This window comes from Taudactylus pleione, unplaced genomic scaffold (assembly GCF_031769625.1).
Source record: "Taudactylus pleione unplaced genomic scaffold, aTauple2 ptg000395l, whole genome shotgun sequence".
Taxonomy (NCBI): Eukaryota; Metazoa; Chordata; class Amphibia; order Anura; family Myobatrachidae; genus Taudactylus; species Taudactylus pleione.
Genome location: NW_028284796.1, coordinates 2,667,766 through 2,688,377, shown reverse-complemented (window position 1 = coordinate 2,688,377; position 20,612 = coordinate 2,667,766). Strand labels below are relative to the sequence as shown.

The 20,612-nt window shown below is 43.7% G+C and overlaps 1 protein-coding gene across 1 annotated transcript in view; it reads left to right on the top strand.

Annotated features, from left to right (window-relative positions):
* PLS1 (plastin 1) overlaps positions 1-20,612 on the top strand; it is a 214,874-nt gene that overhangs the window by 135,751 nt on the left and 58,511 nt on the right. Inside the window, exons 6-12 of the mRNA XM_088446260.1 lie at positions 3,182-3,263; positions 5,971-6,136; positions 7,764-7,906; positions 8,885-8,977; positions 10,671-10,863; positions 18,233-18,311; positions 18,478-18,592. Of these exons, the coding sequence (XP_088302386.1) occupies positions 3,182-3,263; positions 5,971-6,136; positions 7,764-7,906; positions 8,885-8,977; positions 10,671-10,863; positions 18,233-18,311; positions 18,478-18,592 (871 nt within the window). The remainder of the gene's footprint in view (positions 1-3,181; positions 3,264-5,970; positions 6,137-7,763; positions 7,907-8,884; positions 8,978-10,670; positions 10,864-18,232; positions 18,312-18,477; positions 18,593-20,612) is intronic.

The window sequence follows — 20,612 nt, the reverse complement described above, 5'->3', positions numbered from 1 at the left end:
AAGTTAGTCAATGTATCAGCTTACACCTGCTACAGATCACTCCTGTGATGCAAGAGCTACAGTACCTAGTTCACATATTATATTGTTCTGTCATATGGATGGGGGGGGGGGAGAATGTATTAAACCTTTGAAAGGAAAGAGTGGAGAATAGAAGCCCAAAGCAACCAATCAGCTTCTAGCTAGCATTTATGACGTATGAACTTATGACTTGGTTGGTATTGGAACTTCTCTACTTGTCCACTCCTTAGAAAGTTTGATATATCGCCCCCATAGTCAGTGCCCCTATTGTGCTTTATACCACTAGCAGTGCTTTGCAGTGCCATGTGTTATCTTGTGATCTTCTATATGAGACACTGCTGCTCTCCCATATGTGGGTGTGGTATGTTAGGTCGACATTTATCATGTCGACGTGCATCAGTTCAACGTGAGATTGTCGACATGGTGGAATTGTCGACCTAACGTCCCTAGTGGTGGGTGCATCTTCTTTCGGGTCCCGGCGGTCACGTGTGCAGCTATTCTGGTGCAGACATCTGATGAGCGGCGGCACTGCTAAGTATTATTCCCCCTAACCCTAATCAGTACCCATAACCTCTTCCCTCCCACCCCCACAGCCTTAGCCTTACCCTCCCGGCAGCACCAAACCCTAACCGTCGTTATTCTGAGAATGTCGCCATGTGAAATTCAGATTTCAGCATTGTGAACATGTTGCCATTCTGAGGATGTGGATATGGTGCCTGTGGACATGTCGAACCATTAGTAATGTCGACATGGTCACTGTGGACCACGTGACCGGATCTCATTTTGTGTGTATGTTATCTGTCTATATATATGCACCTGTTTAATGTCATCAGCCAAGAATACTGAAAAGGTGACAATTTGCTACTGTACTGTTGCAGATGAGCAACACTATAAGTCCAGTGAGGTCACTGCAAATAGTAGAAATATCTATTTTAGTCTCTGCTTGCACTGCACTTTTACTATCACAAGGCTACAAACTTCAGACTGATAAGGATGCACATACTGTACCATAAACGTGAAGTTCAAGACCGTGACAATGAATTTTGTACTAATTATATACAGGTAATGTAAATTGTATGACTATACTTCTCTTAGTGACACTTATTGTTGGTCTAAGTATTTATGAAGTAAATATAAGTATGCTGTTGTTCTGGCATGCCAAAAGAGTTTGTTCACCAATAGAAGTACTTCATATCTGGCAATAAGAGGAACTCAAACATAGGACCCCATTTATCAACGACCTTTAATGCCAGTGGCATATTTTGTTTAGTATTGCAGTGATACTAACGAATATGCCGTTGGTAATTACTTAATCCTCCGTTGAGATCCAGCAACATCCCTCTCCTCGGCGGCATCCTCCTCACTGTTGCTGGCAGCCTACTGCTGTCAGTAAGAGGCTGCTGTGTCATGTACATACATGACGGCTAGTCTGCACATGTGCATGACACTTACACCCAGCAGGTACACAACTAAGGGGTCTATTTACTAAGCAGTGTTAGGAGACAAAGTGAAAAGTGATAAGAAAGTGATAAGGTGCCAGCCAATCAGCTCCCAACTGTCATCTCACAGGCTGTGTTTGAAAAATGACAGTTGGGAGCTGATTGGCTGGCACCTTATCACTTTCTTATCACTTTTCACTCTGTCTCCTAACACTGCTTAGTTAATAGACCCCTGTGCCTGGAAGCCGAAACTAATGCCGCAAAGGCCGTTGCTGGTTCCCCATTGCCGGCAATGGGGTCTGTATCGCTCTCGCCATCTATAGATGGTGTAAACAATACAGTGACAAACATCAGTAATCTTTATTTACAGCTGTTTGTTAAATACTGAAAGGTGGATATAAGCCCTTTAGCAAGTGCTAAAGGGGTTATGTATTGTTGGTAAATGAGGCCCTTACAATATTAGACCACATTTGGGGTCCAGACCCATAGGCTGCAAACCTCTGATCTAAAGGAGCAGTGTATGTTCTACCAGGGAACCAGTCACCTGCAAGGACAGAAAAGCTAGGATGGAGAAGACCTGCACAGTATAGTCAATGCTACTGTGCCAACTACAATACAGGTAAAGTATTGTATAGTCAGGGCTACCAGCTAGTACAGGTTTCATTAGATACCTGTGCGATTATGACTTCTGCCATTCTACTTGAGTACTTATTGTCCTCCTCTCATGGCTTTGTGGGACAGCATGTCCCTTAAAGTGTCTGCAGGAATATGATGCTAAGTTTGTAATTTACAGAACTCAATATCCCATTTCTTCAGCATTTACGGCTAGTTTAAAAAATGAAATAGAAGAAATAGCTGATCAATTATTATTTAAATGGATACTTGACAAATAGCTGGATACTGGGACATTAGTATAACTTTTTGGACCTTACATTAATCTGCATGTAAGTAGAATAGTGTTTCTCAATGATTTATGAGGTTGTACAAATAAGAGTGTAACATGCTTTTACAAATACTGGAGTATAACAACAGCTACCAGCTGAATATTGCTTGAGAAGCTATACCGGAGGGACAGTAGTTGGCACTGTGTAGTTTCTCTTTGTGTGATAGTTTATTCTATAATTGTGTTGTTATTTCTCAATGGTATAAAGGTTACATGTACTGGTCACAGTGAAGTTTATGCCATTCTTTTTCCCTGCATGTTTGATGCTTGAACAAAAAGCTTATTCTGCAATGCTATAATTATTATTATTATTATTATTATCTTTATTGTAAAGGGGAGATGTATCAAGCCTCGGGGAGAGATAACGTGGATATAGATAAAGTACCAACCAATCATCTACTAAGTGTCATTTTTCAAGCAGAGCCCTGTAAAATGACAGGAGCTGATTGGTTGGTACTTTATCTCTCTCCAATTTATCTCCAAGGTTTGATAAATCTCCCCTGGTGCTCCAAATGGTGGAATAGCTGGGCACTGGTTTTATTCCAAACACTGGTGAGATTGGATCTATGGTTGTCAAAATCAAAATCATCCCTTGTAATTTCACAAAGCAAAAACAGCAATCTCCCTGATACTTTCTAAACATAATGCATGAAATTGTTTTTAATTGTATTTTATTTAAAACATTGTGCTGTGTAGAGATATAACATAACTAAGACGCTGTATAAAATAAAAGCAAACACAGTAACGTAATCTGTTTTCGCTTTTTTTTCTTTTAATTTAGTAAAATGGTCAACATGTCTCAACCAGACACCATCGATGAGAGAGCCATCAACACAACAAAACTGACACCATTCACCATTTCAGTGAGTGATTATGTTTAAATTGCTAATTAAAACTGTATTTGTTTTGTTGCAGAATCATTAGCTTTTCAGGACTTCTGTAATTGTGAATTAGTAAGCAAAAGGAGATTGTCATGTAGATAAAATACTGACTGCAGTGAATGTTACAGTTGTCTGGAATCTCTCCCTAGCTGAAGCTTGGTACACATTAAACGATTTTATGAACGATTTGGCCAATCCCAACTGATCAGAACAACAAATCATTAAAATCGTCAAGTGTGTACACACTATGCGCCCTCTACATGCAGCTCAATCTGACAATCTCCTTAATGATTTCCCGCAAATCGTGCAGTGAGTACGCACTACCAGATGACCAGGCGATATGTTAACATTATATAGTTAACAATCTAACCACCAAACGATGCAAGATATATCGTTTTGTTGTTTGGAAAATTGTACGGTGTGCAGCATATCCAATTGCGGGATATTTGAAAAAACCCACGGCACAGGGTTTTTGCTGCAGCCACAGGGTTTTGCTATTCAATAAGGTGCCTTTTTTCTCGCTTCTCAAAATTAAGTCTGATTTTTCCTAAAATCGTTAATTTTAGGAAAAATCAGCGGGACTTGCTCTGGGACCCTGATGGCACCCAGCCCCACCCCGCCCGGGGACTAATGAAGCTATTGGAAGCTTCCAATTAGCTTAATTAGTACTTAATTACTTCTTCCAAAGTGGTGTCTTCTTCCTCCAGCGTCAGGAGCCGGCTCTTCTGCAGCAGGGTGAGTTTGTCAGTGTGTGCGAGTGTTTGTAAGTGTGTACGAGTGAGTGTGCGTGAGTGACCCCTGGTGTGTGACCCCCCATGTGAGTGTACATCCCCCATACCGGGCGCTGGCAGAACTACATCTCCCAGCAGCCCTTGCGCCTCCCAGCACCCCCGTGCAGACTCCCAGAAGCCCCTGGGACTCCCACCAGCCCCCTCTCCAGTGACATGATGGAGGGGAGCCCACCGGGAGCCACAGAGACCCCCGGACACGTGAGTATCTTTTTTTTTCACGCGCCATGGGGTTTTCAGCTCTGAAAACCTGGCAACCACTTTTTTATAATTGGATACCACGGGTATCGGGAGTGCACATACCTGCGGTAATGCAAATTTGGGCGCAAGGTTTTTTACTTTGCTAAACCTTGCACCCAATTGGATATGCCCCTGTGTATGCACTATATCGTTTATCAGAGAATTCAAGGGAAATCTGGACGACAAATCGCATCGTTTGCTGATCATCTAATGTGTACCCAGTTTACGAAATACTGCTTGGGAAATGACAGATTTAAATAAAAAGTGGGGTTGGCTGAGACAGCTGCTGCAATACCAAGTTTGCTCAGATGGTGGTGATCATGTACCGACAATGCATCGTTCTAATACTAATTTTTTTATACCATTGTACACACGCATATATAAATGAAAATGTCATGTAGTGCAAATTGCTCAAGTCACCGTTTTACGTTATTTGGTTTTGGATGAGTTGCAAATCAATTGTTGTTTTAATCCACAGAAAAGAAACAAAAAAATGTAAATTGCAAAAAATAAGTAACCCCAAGTTACCACAAGCTTTTCAGTGCTCCGAATACAAATTGCCATATATAAGAGGCTGCCAGTTCACAATTCACCGCCAAAGACATAAAAAAATGCCAAACAATAGAAGAACCCTTGACAAGTGAGACTGGTAAAGCTGCATGCAGTCTGAGCTACTAGTCCAGCCAGAACATAATAATGGGGCTCATTAAACATATGTATTTAGTAGTAGTCACTAATTAACACCTATCAGGGGTGAGTCAGTAATAAAAATAAAAAATAACATTCTAATCACACAGACATTTATAATAATTAATACATATTAAGAGGCCAATATTACTTATAAATGAAATAATGGGTGCCATAGATGTTTTTACATTATTTGGAGCTATATTAAGTATATTAATGGTGAAAGCAACAATTAAATTTCACACTTGTGGCACTGCAACCTCCATTATTCATTCATTACAGTGGCCTCAATTAACATTAAAGTGTTTTTGGTATCGCTATTTAATTTATGAACAATATTGCCACTATTACATATTTAATAAGCAGATGGTATATGCATATAGGGCCTGATTCACTACGGATCACTATTGCTATCGCAGCTGCCATTACGCATGCGGGTCTGCTGCAAAAATATGCTAATGACTGCAATCACAAAGCCGTTGCATAGCCAACATAGAGGCGCCCACTACCGCTATTCAAATCCGTAATACATCGGGAACATCGAGTAACATCGGCCCCTCACCCACAATTACAGCAGCCCTGACCTTACTCAGAAATTGCTAACCTCGTAGCACGCGGTAAGTACTCAAGCTGCGTATGCCGTCGCAGTGGCTAATTTATGCACGCTCATGCACTAGCGTTCAAATGGACAGACACGCCTGCTTTTCTCCAAACACTCCCCCATCACCACCCCCAGATGCTGACCCCCTGTCGCTCGGTCTGCAATGGCTTTGTATCTGCGTAAGTGATCGCAGTGTGATCGCAATGCTACCTCATGCATGCGCAGTACGCACCATCGGCCGATCTGCGTACGCTGTTGCAGTTTCAATCCATGATGAATCAGGCCCATAGCTGTATAACACTATCCACATTTAAACCAGTTAGTTTATAACTACCATAAAGTTGTCTAATGATTTGTTTTAATATCCCTGCAGGAAAATATTAATTTAGCGCTGAATTCAGCCTCTGCCATTGGTTGCACAGTAGTGAATATTGGTTCACAAGATTTAAAAGAAGGAAAGCCACACTTGGTCCTAGGCCTGCTATGGCAGATTATTAAAGCTGGATTGTTTGCTGACATTGAAATCTCCAAGAATGAAGGTAATAAAAACAACTAAAGCTGCATACACACGATTTTGTTACCAACGATTTTATGAATGATTTTATGAACGATTATCTGTCAGATTTTTTAAAGTGTAAAGGTGCATACACACACAACGATTTTTTGAACGAATATCGTTAACGATATCGTTTATTGTTAATTCGTTGAAAAAATCGTTCACTTTCTGAGTTAAAACGATGAACGATTATCGTTCATGCGCATTCACGATTGTAGTTTGTAGTTCAGTCAGACTGACCAACTCAACGATTTTCATTAAGGGAATATGCAAAAATCGTTTGTAGTTCAAAAAAATCGTTCATTACACTTTAAAAAATCTGACAGATAATCTGAGATAATCGTTCATAAAATCGTTCAGAAAATCATTGGTAACAAAATCGTTGTGTGTGTATGCAGCTTAATGAATGATTTTTTTGAACTACAAACGATTTTTGCATATTAACTTAATGAAAATCGTTGAGTTGGCCAGTCAGACTGAACTACAAACTAAAACGTGAATGCGCATGAATGATAATCGTTCATCATCGTCTTCACTCAGAAAGTGAACGTTTTTTTCAACGATTGAACGATAAACGATATCGTTAAAGGTTAATCGTTCAAAAAATCGTTGTGTGTGTATGCAGCTTAAATATTAGATGATATTTTTTTTTTTTGTTCTTAACTCTAGGTGCAGGATTGTCCGAATCCATAACCGGAGACAAACAAACAACAGACAGACCAAAAACCTGACAAACCCCCGTCCCTGTATCACAAATACTCCAGATTTTACCATCTCCCCCTTTTATCCTCAATTGTTACCAATTATAGGCCTGACAACCCGTCCTTCAATGAAACAAACGTCCTCCCCCACACACACACCTAACAACTCCCCCTCATCTCTCAATAAAAAAATGTCCCAGATCTGACCCTCCAGACCGGACAACTATCCTCTTCTCCAATCCCTCAATTAAAATCATGTTCCAAAACTACCCCACTATAACCCCCCCCCCCCCACGTGATAATAGAGCCGTTTAAAATGAGATCTCAGAGTTCTATGGGAAGGCCCAATACAACTACTCACCTTCCTCCAGTGCTGCAGTCTCTACAGTCTGTGGGTCTCTGTGCAAGCGCGCTTGCACTGCAGTTTCCTCTGATTGGGGAAATCACTGTTTAGGTACCCCTACGACTATGATTGGTGGATGGCCAGTGCCAACCTCAATCGACACTGCTAGCACCTGGCAGTACAGCCACAGCGTAACCACGGTGCAACGTCGTGCAGGCTGCGTCACTGCAAGTGCATGGATTGGATGAGTGTGAACCAGACATAGCTAACAGCCGGGAGGCAGGCAGAGAATGCTGGTTGCCCACTCCATTGTAGCCGATCTTATCAAGGTTACCCCTAAAAGTGATTAATTTCTTATAAAGGCCATTCAAAGTGGAATCAGACTCGGGAAGATTGGCAAACATATAGTAATGAAGTAGGAATATTTCTTTGACAGTGTTTTATATTATACCTATAAGTCTGTGTGCCAGAAATAATTAGCTTTAGGTTTTCTGAAAGAACTACTTTCATGTATGATTTATTAAAAATAAAAAAGTTGGATTAATAATGTTTCCATCCTTCTTCAGCTCTTATTGCGTTACTGAAGGACGGAGAAACACTGGAAGACTTGATGAAACTGTCCCCTGAAGAGCTCCTTCTCCGCTGGGTGAATCACCATCTCACTAATGCTCAATGGCCAAATATAAGAAACTTCTGCGGAGATATTAAGGTACATAAGCAGTAAAGCACTTTGCAGGAGCATTACAGTAGCTTTACTTTGCTATTATTAGTGTCTTTTTTTCTATATTATTATCTGTCAAAGTCCAAGTTGAAATAAAACAGAGGGCCACAATAGTAAAGGAACCCCTGCAGTATTATAAAGTCTTTAATACTAGTATATTTAATTTTTAGCATGGTGTGTCATAGAGTCATTGGGTCATGCATGCAAAGGTAATTGGTGCTGGAGAGAGAGCTGAAGATTGCTCTGTAAAAACGTGATACTGTAGCCCAGAGTTTCCCAAACTCCGCCAATACATTACAGGTTTAAGGATATCCAATCCTGAGTACAGGTGACATAATTAGTACCTCAGTCAATTTGATTTAACCATCTGGACTCAAGCATGGATATCCTCTAAAGCTTAACTGTAATGGAGGAGTTTGGGAAACTCTGCTGTAGCCTATAAGGTACAGTGAGTAATGCCATCGATGGAAGGTGTTAGGTATCAGGGCCAAGCTCTGGATAGTAAACATTTTCTGAGCTTGGTAAATTGGGCATTTTCATAGTCCCATAGAAGTCCAGGGGAGACCCGCAACGCACACCCTGCACCCATATTATCTAAAAATTACCTCTCCGAGGTCCCGTGTCGGGTGTCTCAGCACTGCTCAAAACATGCACAGTGAGGAAATCGCTTGGAAAATGGTGGCCGCGCCATTTCCCCGGCCATCTGCACATGCGCAGTAGACTGTAGGCACACTCTACTGATGCTGCGGTGGCCTGCCAGCTGCATCAGTCGGCTGCCGGCCGCCGGGGGAGAGGAGGGGGCCCTGGACAGTAATGCACACGGGCCCCCTCCTCTCTTGGTTGTGTATATAGCAAATTTTGTGTGTTTGTGTCTTTTCTATTCCCAATATTTGCACGTGTCAGGAAAGTGAACTGACTGTGGTATTGACACGTGTATGTGAGATTGACTTTTTCTTTTTACCCCAGGATTCTAAAGCCTACTTCTACTTGCTGAGAGAGATTGCTCCCAAGGAGGGCGTTGGAGGTGCTGATTTATTTATAGACTTTTCTGGATTTAATGTAAGTCTACAGTTATTTCCTTTTCTGTTTAAAAATGGATTTATGAAACAGTAATATATATATATATATATATATATATATATATATATAAAAAGCACTAATCCACGGTACTCACCATTCCTAGCTTTGGGGTGCAACATGGTATGTGACCACATTGTTTAAATAGAAATCACAGGGGCTCTGCACTCACCATAATAACTAATAATAATAATAATAATAATAAACATAATAAACAGTGGAGTTTTGGTTCATGAATTGATCAATGCATTTAAGCTTGCAGCCCATCGTCACGGGACCCCACTTTACTGCAAGTCCCTACTCTATTGCTCAGAATTATAACATGGACATAGCCATCACGTTAGTGTTAAACTCAGGGTATGCTATCAAGGTTTAAAGCTCACAGCAGCTTTGCTTTTAAATGTGAGACAGTTACCAAGCACACCTGTTGCAAAGCACCTAGGAAAACAGCTGACACAAGTTAGATAACTAACTTGGGCTGCAAGCTTAAATGCATTGATCAATTCATGAACCAAAACCCCACTGTTTATTATGTTTATTAATATATATATATATATATATACACACATCAAATGTTCACACATGCCTGTTAAATTGTTAAATGCCCAATAGACCACCCCACATGCCCCTTAAATGACCATCAGGTTCCGTGACATGTCCTCAGAGCTCCGCACATGCCTTTTAAATGCACCTCAGTCCTCCCAACGTGTTGTTAGACTACCCACAAGGTCAGTTTAACAATGGGGCTCATGGAGCTACAGCTCCAGGGTCCCACATATAAATTGACAGCATGATGAGGACCGGATACCAGCTAGCCGCACAGTCATCCATAAATCATAAGTATTAAAATTATATTTCTATTTCCTCAAAAAATATTACAATTTTTATACCTTTACATATTTAGGTAGACATTAGGATAGATAGAGTAGGGTGTGTCCACGGCCACATGGCACTGGCTACACCCACACCAAACTGGTCACACCTCCTCTGCTTCTCTGTATACTTTCAGCCCCAGGCCCATGTTGCCCTTCAGCTGGCCCTGCATACCCATAAACACCCCTCAGACCTACCCTTATGAAATAAACACCCCTCAGACCTACCTTTATGAAATCAGACCTCCCCTATGCCTCTTAAATGCCCCTCAGACCTCCCCACATGCTTTACATGGCATTAGATCACCCACATGCCTTTATTATGGACAATAGATCTCATCACATGCCCTCCAGCATGAGTAACAGTAGGAGCATCTGATTGGTACTTGGTAGCCTCAAAGAGGCAGTGATGAGGACAGCATTTCATTTGGTTCCTCTGTGAAACTGCCTGCAATTTAAGATGTCCAGGCCAGTGAATGAACAAATTGGAGCTCCATAGCACCATGCCACCCTCCATACCATGCTTACAAAGGTTAACGGCCATGGGCAACATGCACTGCCAGGTGGAAGCCAGCCATTTGCTGCCATGATAATTGGCCTATTTTTATGAGGAGGCCTGGGTTGCTAAATTGTTAATGAAACCCTGCTGATGTCACAGCCCAGTGACATACGTCCAATCAGACACAGGATGCCTGCCCTGCTTAGTTCAGGAGAGTGTTTTTTTAATATATATATTTTAAACCACACCTAAATAACTGTTTTTAGACTACCTAGACATATGTGTATATGCCTTGTGTTGGCAGGAGCCTAATGATTTGAAGAGAGCAAATTACATGCTTAACCAAGCTGACAAACTGGGTTGCAGACAGTTTGTGTCACCATCAGATGTGGTTTCTGGGAACCCTAAACTGAATTTGGCTTTTGTTGCAAATCTGTTCAATATGTACCCAGCTCTGAACAATGCCAATGGGTATGATTTCATGGATCAAATAGAAGGTAAGCTGCATAAAGCAAACTCACACATTTAATATAGGATTTGTATTACAATTACAATGGTTAGAATGGAATATTTTAGTGTAAATGAACGTCTCAGGCAGGTGAAGGGGATGAATTTAAAAGGGGGGAACCTCAATGTATGGATCTCTTAAGGTGCGTACACACTAGACGATTTGCTCCATGAGCGACATCGTCTAGTGTGTCCCCGGCAGGGGTGTGCTCAGTGTCATTAACGACACTGAGCACAAACACTGAACGATATCATGAACGATATCGTTCAGTGCCGGGCACCCTCCATCATTCCCAAACATGCAACAACCTGACAATATCGTCAGGTTGGCCTGCATGTTCAGGCGATGAACGTCAAAGACCAACGACCAGTGGGAGCGTGCACCGCTGGTCATTATCGTTGATCGTTTTAGTGCAAAAACTGAATGATATTTTGGACGACGGAACGATATTATTATCGTTCTGTCATCCAAAATTTCACCCAGTGTGTACGCACCTTTAGTTGTTAGTTGTAATTATAGATAAAGTGGAGAGGAGCTGATTGGTTGGTACTTTATCTCCCTCCACTTTATCTCTCTCCATGCTCCATGGTTTAGCACATAGTACAGGGTGTCTGTCTGTAGCGTCTAAAGGGCGCTCCGGCAGCACCGTAGTAGCTATCCTGGCTGCAGGGTGATGATCGAGGCACCCTGCTAGCCAAAGCAGGAGCCGTGGGGCGGTGACAATGCATTCTGAGCTGCGGCAGCAATCGCACACCTCTAGTTATGGCTCTGGCTATGGGCAACTTTTCCCCTATATCTCTTCCAAAGATTTGATACATCTCCCCTTAAGTATGTGCTCTCAGGAGTATCTGCCTCTTTACTTGTTGGATCTCCCTCCCACCCTTCCAGCTTTTTCACTTCTGTGTCAAGTGTTCTGTTCATCTTTGTCTTGTCATGTTTGTTTTCCCAATAACTTTGCCTGTGCAGCTCAGTTGCTGCTAGGCTGGAAAGCACTGATGGCCAGTGGCCATATTGGGTGTTAGAGTGGATGCTGGACATTCACCTTTAATCCACTACACATTTATGCCTCCACCTGAGGATTTGGGGTGGACACTTTTTAGGGGAAAAGTCCAGGAACATTTCAAAGAGGGGATTAGTAACCTGGCATACCCAGGTAACAACGCGGGTCCATGATCCAAAAACTATTATTTAATACCAATTAGTTTGCCTGTTTCTGGGGACTTTAGTGCTTTCTTTCCAGCTAAATTTCAATAATTCTATTTAAATAAAAGCTATGCTATTAATGGAGTTGCCAACCTGGACTGGTCTCGACCATAGCGACCATCATCATGGACGCTCGCATAAGCTGTGGGTGGTAACCCACAGCTATGCGAGCGTCCAGGAGGACACACCAAAAAAACCACAAAAAAAGCCTTGATTCAGAGCGGGCGCTCGTTCAGAGCGTCCGGCTCTGAATCAGGCCCAGTATTTGTAGCTTGACTACAGTAGCTATCGCTATCTTCTGACCTATAGGAAGACTTAAGGTAGGGCATGTCCTGGGAAGAAATCGTGCAGTGTAAACATTTGGCACTTATCAGACCAGGAGTAATGATAACTTGGGTTTGTTGCTGCAAATCACGGATCGTTAGATTGTTAAATTACACTGTGCCTTTGCTTTTATTGGTGATAAGGACCCAAAAAAAGAAAAAATGTCTAATATGTCTAAATCTGTCAGTGTCATAAAAAGACTGCAATATGAGGTTATGCAGCAATGCACACAGAAACGTGCTAGATTGTTCAAATGCCAATGTCACATAGTTGTAATCTCAGAAAAATAACCTTTTCACTTGTATCCTAATTACCAAACTGGTTTGTTTCATGGTGCATATAAATCAGCCCTGTGTAAAAAATTATATTAATTATATACGTACTTTATCTGTATATGGAATATATAGATTTTAATTAACTGTCCAGCATAATGCGATCTGTACTATAAAATAAAGGTGATGCAATTTGTTATACAAAGTTTAAAACTAATGTCTTTCATAATTCAGATGTTTCTCTGCTTAATTTGTGAATCACAGATTGCACCCTCTCTTATGTAATAGGTACAGTATCTTCCACTAACTTGATTGCTTCAGATTGATTTCTCAGTGAATGTGTCCTTTGCATGAGAGGTTAGAGGATGAGCTTGGCTTGATTGTGCCCAATACTTCCTACATGTGGACATACAGTAATAGTGTTAATAATTTAGATATACTGTAGGTATATAAGTGGGATTATCTGAAATTCTACCTGATGTGAAATTTATAGTAGTGGGATTGGATACATGTATGAACTATGCATGCATTTTTTTGTCATACAAGCTGAATGTAAACGTATAGCCGTTATATTCTGAAATTTGGAAAAGATGATTCATTATCACTTCATTTTTACAAAACAGGTTAAAATTTTAATTTCACATAGTTTTGTAGAAATGAAGTATCGGGGCCATTCCTTATAAAGGTAATGCAGGAGATATCACTGATGTCTCCTGCTTTCCTTTAAGCCCCAATCTGTCCCGCTGTCCCCATACACTAGTATGGGGACCAAATTTTCTGAGCTTGACTGCGGGAACAATCGCCATCTTCTGATGGCGTTTGCTCCCGCGGGATGTAGTCTGGAACCCGACGGTCTAAATGCCGACCGCCAGCTTCCAGACTGCTTTATCCCGACTAGGGACAAATGACAGGCGTCTAAATGTAGACGCTTGTAATTTGCTCGACGTCGGGAGACCGGCGCCCGGCATCCCCATCGAGCGGATGCCGAGTGCGCAGCGGACAGCCGCGGGGGGGGGAGGGCTAGGTTTAGGGCTCCCGGGAGGGACTTAGGGTTAGGCACCCCCCCGGGAGGTTAGGGTTAGGCTAGGGGGAGGGAGGGATAGGGTTAGGCACCCCCGGGGGGAGGTTAGGGTTAGGCACCCCCCGAGGGACTTAAGTTTAGGCAGCGGGGAAGGGGGGGTTAGGTTTAGGCACTTATAGGGGGGGTTATGGTTAGGCACATGGGGGAGGTTAGGGTTAGGCACCCCTAAGGAGGGTTAGGGTTAGAGGGGTTAGGTTAGGTTAGTAAATACTTACCTTTAGGACGATCGGGATTTCCCCTGTTGTCGGGCAGCCGCTATCGGGAATTGAACCGCCGGCCATGCGTTCGGCGGTAATACATATCACATCCGCTCCCAACCCCCCGCTCCTTCCTTGAGTCTTGGGTTGCGAAGTGGGATCCTTTCAGATCCCTCCGCCCCTGCCTGGCTCCTTCTGCTGGAAGCTGGGTCTTTGCGCACCTGCGTGAACTCGGCAGTGCTAAGTTTCACTGCTATGGAAGTAGCAGTGAAGGCATACCTCCCAACATTTGTGTGGAGGAGGTCAGGACATAAGTGTGTGCCCGAGGCACGCAGCCAAAATTAGGGGGTGTGGCTTATGGACAAGGGGGCATGGCCTCACTGGAAATGCCCAGAGCCAGGGGCTGGCTGGCAACTTTTAGCCTGGGGGCAAATGCATGCAGGCGGCCCTGGCAGAGGAGTAGCGTGTAGCCAGGGTGCCCGAAAGAACGTGCGTGCTACGGCGCCCCCCCCCCCTCAGGAGAGGACACCCTTATGCAGGCCTCGAGTAGTGTCCCAAGTAGTGATCCCCCCTATGCAGTGCCCCTTGTGCCCCCAGTAGTAAGCCCCTTATATAGTGCCCCCAGTAGTGGTAACCCTTATGCAGTGCCCCTTAAATAGTGGCCCCAATTGTAGTCTTCCCCCTATGCAGTACCCCCACTATTGCCCTTTATATAGAGCCCCCAGCAGTGGTCCCTCGATGCAGTGCCCCCAGTGGTAGTCCCCTCCCCCCTATGTAGTGTCCCTAGTAGTAGTCCCCTCCCCCCTATGCAATGCCCCTAGTAGTAGTCCCCTTGTAGTGCCCCTAGTAGTAGTCCCCCCCAGTAGTAGTACCCCCCTTGTAGTTCCCCAGCAGTAGTAGTCCCCCCTTGTAGTGCCCCCAGTAGTAGTAGTCCCCCCCCTTGTAGTGCCCCCAGTAGTAGTAGTCCCCCCCTTGTAGTGCCCCCAGTAGTAGTAGTCCCCCCCTTGTAGCACCCCCAGTAGTAGTAGTCCTCCCCTTTATAGTGCCCCCAGTAGTGGTCTCCTCCTTATAGTGCCAGACCCCCCACAGTAGACACACATAATATAAAGAAAAAAAAAACACTTACCTGACACCCGCTCCTGCTCCTGGTCCCGCCACCGAGATCTGCTCCTCCGTCCACCGCTTTGCATTATGGGAGTGACGCATCATGGGAGTGTCACTCCCATTACCCACTGCGGGAGCCGGAAGATGTCCGGCTCTGGCAGTGGGAGCAGCTGCCGATGAGAGTCTGTCAGACTCTCATCAGCTGCTAAAGCAAACACACAGCTGCCGGCTCCGGCGGCTGTGTGTTTGTGCTGTGTAGCGCTGACCGAACACCCTCCGGTCTGCGCTACACACGCGGTGCAGTCTGTGTCACAGACTGCCCGCGGCCCGCATGATGCTACGGCCCGGGGGGCACATGGCACCCTGCCCCCCGGCCCAGCCCGCCACTGCCCAGAGCCGTAGCTAGACTTTTTGGTGCCCTGTGGCAGAAAGAGCATTGGTGCCCCCTCATTTTTCAAAGGGACATAATGCACCCAAAAAAAGGGGAATGTACTCATAGGGAAGGGCCAGGGAAGAGATAGGGGAGGCCAGGAGATGCTGGGGATGAAGTTAGAGGAAGCTACAAGTGAGAATGATAATAAACAGAAATTTGACAGGCCCAAACAGTGCCCCCTGACCTGTGGTGCCCTGTGCGATGGCACCGGCCGCACTACCCTAGCTACGGCCCTAGAAATGCCATACCCGGGAGCAACACCCCAAGTGAATAGGCCCTTCTGTCTCTGCATGTTATGGGAACCTCCACAGCTTGACATATATTTGTCAACAGGGAAAACTTCGTATTGCTCTAGATTTTCAGTTTGACTAATTTGGGCTAATTGTGTAAAGCCTTTAATATGACCTGTCAGGTTGGTAAAAAGTATATTTTACACAGTGTCTTTATGTAAGAGATAAAGAGCAAAGTCCTCATAAGCTTTTTCCAGAAGGTAGCTAGGATAACATACAGTATCACCATCCACTATTCACAGATGCTGTATGCTAGCAGGGTCACACGCAGGATTTCTAGAGGGATAAGGGAAGTGTGTCCAAATGGTTGATTTCATAATAAAGCAAATGGATATTTGCGTAATCATATTGCTTTATATAAATAACAAGTATTAGTCCGTTACGTGTTGCTTATACATAAACTTACATAAGTAGGATCTCCTCTCCAACAGTTCAATTTAAGTCATCAACATTACTTTTCTGTTTCCTACTTCAAGCTTATTAATTTCTACCCCAGCTCTCATTTCTTACCCTAGCTGCATTATACAAACCCCACTCTCCTTATTCTTTCCAATCCTAATTTCTTCCGCCTAGTCTCTATTAATCATATATAGCGTCTTCATCTACAGTTCTATTCATGTGCCCCAGTTGCTTATTTTATAATCTTCTTTTCTGACATTACGCTTTTTTACTATTTATTTTTTTTACCCCCGCAAGGTTCTTTTTTAATTTTTTTGTATGAATCTAGCTCTTATTTTCCATCCTCCATGCTCTGTCTGTCCTAAAACAACTCTTTCATAATCCAACTGTTTCTACTGTATGTCACTATCCAAGCTCTCCTTTTCTCCTCCTCTGCTGCCAGCCCCAAACCCTGACCATCTGCCTTACTCCCACTACTTTGCTGGAATATATCCCATGCTGGCTGGCACCCAGTCAGTTGGTAGGAGACTTCTTTCTCTGCACCTCTTTTATTCTACATTGAACTGCCAAGAAACAAAAATATATCAAAAGGAATGCTGTGGGTTCAATGGATTTGAGTGTGCATGTGGTAGGGGTTCTGGGCAGTAGGTGATCCCCCATAGGTGCATGCCTGGCAGGTTAGGTTGTCCTACCTGCTATTGAATCTAGTCCTATCCCTTGCATGCCTTTCTCCTACCATAAAACTATGTGCATGCTTTGGTGTTACATTTCTAATACATATTTCTTTATTTGCATTGTGAAATTTGTTTTTGTCATGTTAAAGGTATTGGTCTGCTGATATTTTCTATTTATTTATGGGCAAATCATTTAATTACATTTCTGTTGCTCGCCAATTCACACTGTGAGCCATTGCCAAGCTTGATGAGTTACTCATATTATTACAGCTCCAATAATCTATTAAAATCATATCAACTTTAAATAATATAATGTAACTTCCAATTCTGCATTTCCATCTGTCTGTGCTCCTATTCCTGAATGGATTTACAAATAGGCCTATACTGTCTCTCACCATGAGTGACAGGAGACAGGACTATTAGTCACACATGTAGTAACTGGATCATTCCTGACATGACTGGTACCTTCAGTCAGAAGATGGCAGCACACACACAGCTGATGCAATGTCGGACGCAATCAGTTGATGCTTTCAGTCTGCGCATGCGTCCGAGTCACACTGTGCATGTGCCCTGATGATAAGCCAACTGAGAGCCAAAGAACGAATTTGGACGCAGAGAGAGGCAATTTCAGTGGGCGTGTCTGGGGGGTAACAGGGGGTGGCTATCCAGATGTGGGCGAGTCATGGGCATCTTTTGCCACATTTGCACTGATATTGGTGCCAATGTTCAGACGGAGATTCTGCGCATCCATAGGGCTGTTGCAATATTCGACAGTGTGACAGATGTGCGTATTACTGCGCACAGCAGACGATTAGTGCTTCAGCCGGTGTGCAGCTCTGTATGAATCCCATCTGCTGCGACATTAGCATAAAAACACAGTCGCTGTTGCAATAGCATGAACCTCTGAATCAGGCCCACAGGCTGTTAGCAATGATCTTCAGTAATTCTACGAATAGATTATCAGACATTGGGTTTCTGCGGGCTACACAATTTGTAATATCAGGCAAATGCCTAAGCATAGTGTTTCTTTTTGTCTTTCTCTTTGTTATGTTATTGCTACATGTGTATAACTAGACATGTATAGTTTTAAATAACATTTTCAATTTCAATAATAAATTACCTCTTCAGTCCATTTAGCTTTTCTGCTGTCCCTTATTGCACTATCTGTCCCTTTTCCTACCACTATCGCACCACTGACTATAAAGGGGGTTGTCACATAAAAACTACCTGATATTTGGCAGAAAACATCACACGGCTTTATAAGCTGAATACCAGATGCCCATATAAGATTTTTGTTTTAGTTGCTCATTTCTCTGTAATATAATATTGCATGTAAATAGATGGTCATATACTTAATTTTACTTATTGGTCCTACACACAGGAGAAACTAATGAGGAGAGAACATTCCGGAACTGGATGAATTCTCTAGGTGTGAATCCATATGTCAACCATATTTACAGGTATTTAATGAGCTAATTTTTCAGTAAAAATATTGAAATAAGTATTTATTCACATGAAATATCATTGTCAGGTTTATATAGTATTTGTCTTTAACGATCAGGCTTGTTCATAAACTAAAGTACAAGACAAGGTTCTGACCTTACTGTCTTTCCTTTCTGTTTCTAGTGACATGTCCGATGCTATCGTGATCTTCCAGTTGTATGATCGGACACGAGTGCCTGTTGATTGGGGTCGTGTAAACAGGCCGCCATTTTCATCTTTTGGCGGGCATATGAGAAAGGTTTGTGTGGAAAGTAATACAATCATAGACTTAGCTAAATACTACAAGGATGCAGATTTGTAATGGTCGGGTGATAGACTGTATCCCCTGCACGGTAACATTTTTAACTAAACATTTTACATATAGGTTCTCCCTCCACTCTTATTCCTGAGCACAAATCCTCCAAAGGGTGTCATCATTCTAAATTGGGAACTGATTTAATCTATTAATTGTCTAATATATCCAGATATACAGCATCACTCCAGCTGCCATTGGGGAGACTCAAGGTGCCCACACACTGTCAGATCTTTTGCACGATTTGCCGATTTCGACACTTCAAAACGACAAACCTTGCAAAATATGTGCAAATCGTGAGTGTCCACTGAAGATCACGTTGCCGATGCGCATACCCGAGGGTCGTACATTCAGTGGCGTTTCTAGGGGCGGGCTAACAGGGCCATCGCCCGGAGCGCTGGCCCCTAGAGGGCGCCAAGGAGTCCCCAGGAGAGAGGCAAAAAAAAAATCTCTGGAAAAAAAACAAAACACAGTCGCTTTTTCCCCCGCTAGCCGCCACCGCAGGGAGGCTGCAGTTGCCGGGCACCCGCTGATATTTGTTATCAGCAGGCATCCGGTTCCCTCCCTGCAGCGGCAGCCAAAAGCCAGAGCTCACTCCTGAGCTCCGGCTTCCGGCAGAGAGCACTATGGGAGGGACATAATGACATCTCTCCCATAGATACGAGGAGCTGGAGCTCACTCCTGAGCTCCTGCTCCCGCAGAGAGCACTATGGGAGGGACGTCATGACGTAATGACATCTCTCCCATAGATACGTGGTGGAGCCGCGGTAGGACCGGACAGCAGCGGACGCAGGAGCGGGGCTTAAGGTAAGTATTGTGTTTGTATTTTAATTTTTTTTTTTTTTTCAGAAGCACCAGCACTGGGGGCATGGCTATATGGGGGGCATTACTACTATGGGCATTACTACTGGGGGCATGGCTACAGGGGGGAATTACTACTGGGGGCATGGCTATAAGGGACATGGCTATAAGGGGCATGGCTACAGGGGGCATGGCTATAAGGGGTCATTACTACTGGGGGCATGGCTATAGGGGGGGCATTACTACTGGGGGCATGGCTATAAGCGGTATTACTACTGGGGGCATGGCTATAAGGGGCATTACTACTGGGGGCATGGCTATAGGGGGCATTACTACTGGGGGCATGGCTATAATGGGCATGGCTATAAGGGGCATGGCTACAGGGGGCATGGCTATAGTGGGGCATACTACTGGGGGCTTGGCTATAGGGGGCATTACTACTGGGGGCATGGCTATAAGGGGTCATTACTACTGGGGGCATGGCTATAGGGGGCATTACTACTGAGGGAAATGGCTATAGGGGGCATTACTATTGGGGCATTACTACTGGGGCATGGCCATAGGGGGGCATTACTACTGGGGGCATGGCTATAGGGGGACATTACTACTGGGGGCATTACAACAAGGGGCATTACTACTGGAGGCACATCCATAGGGGGGGCACTACTGTAGGGGACATTACCAATGGGGGCATTAACACTGTGGGCATTACCACTGCGGGCACTACTAATGAGGGCACTGCATGGGGGGCACCACTACTGGGGTCATTGTGTAAGGGGCACTACTACTGTGGGCATTGTATTAGGGGCACCACTACTGGGGTCATTGTGTAAGGGGCACTACTACTGTGGGCATTGTATTAGGGGCACTACTACTGTGGGCCTTGTGTATAAGGGGCACTAATTTGGGCATTGTGTAAAAGGGGCACCACTGTGTGTCATAACATGAATAAGGGACTTCTGTGTGGCGTAATTTGAATTGGGGATAATGTATTATAAAGGGAATTACTGTGTGTGGCACAATGTATTATACAGGACATTACTGCGTGTGGCATAATGTATTATACAGGGCCTTACTGCGTGTGGCATAATATCTTATACAGGGCATTACTACATGTGGCATAATGTGTTATAAAGGCCATTACTGTGAGTGGCATAATGTGTTA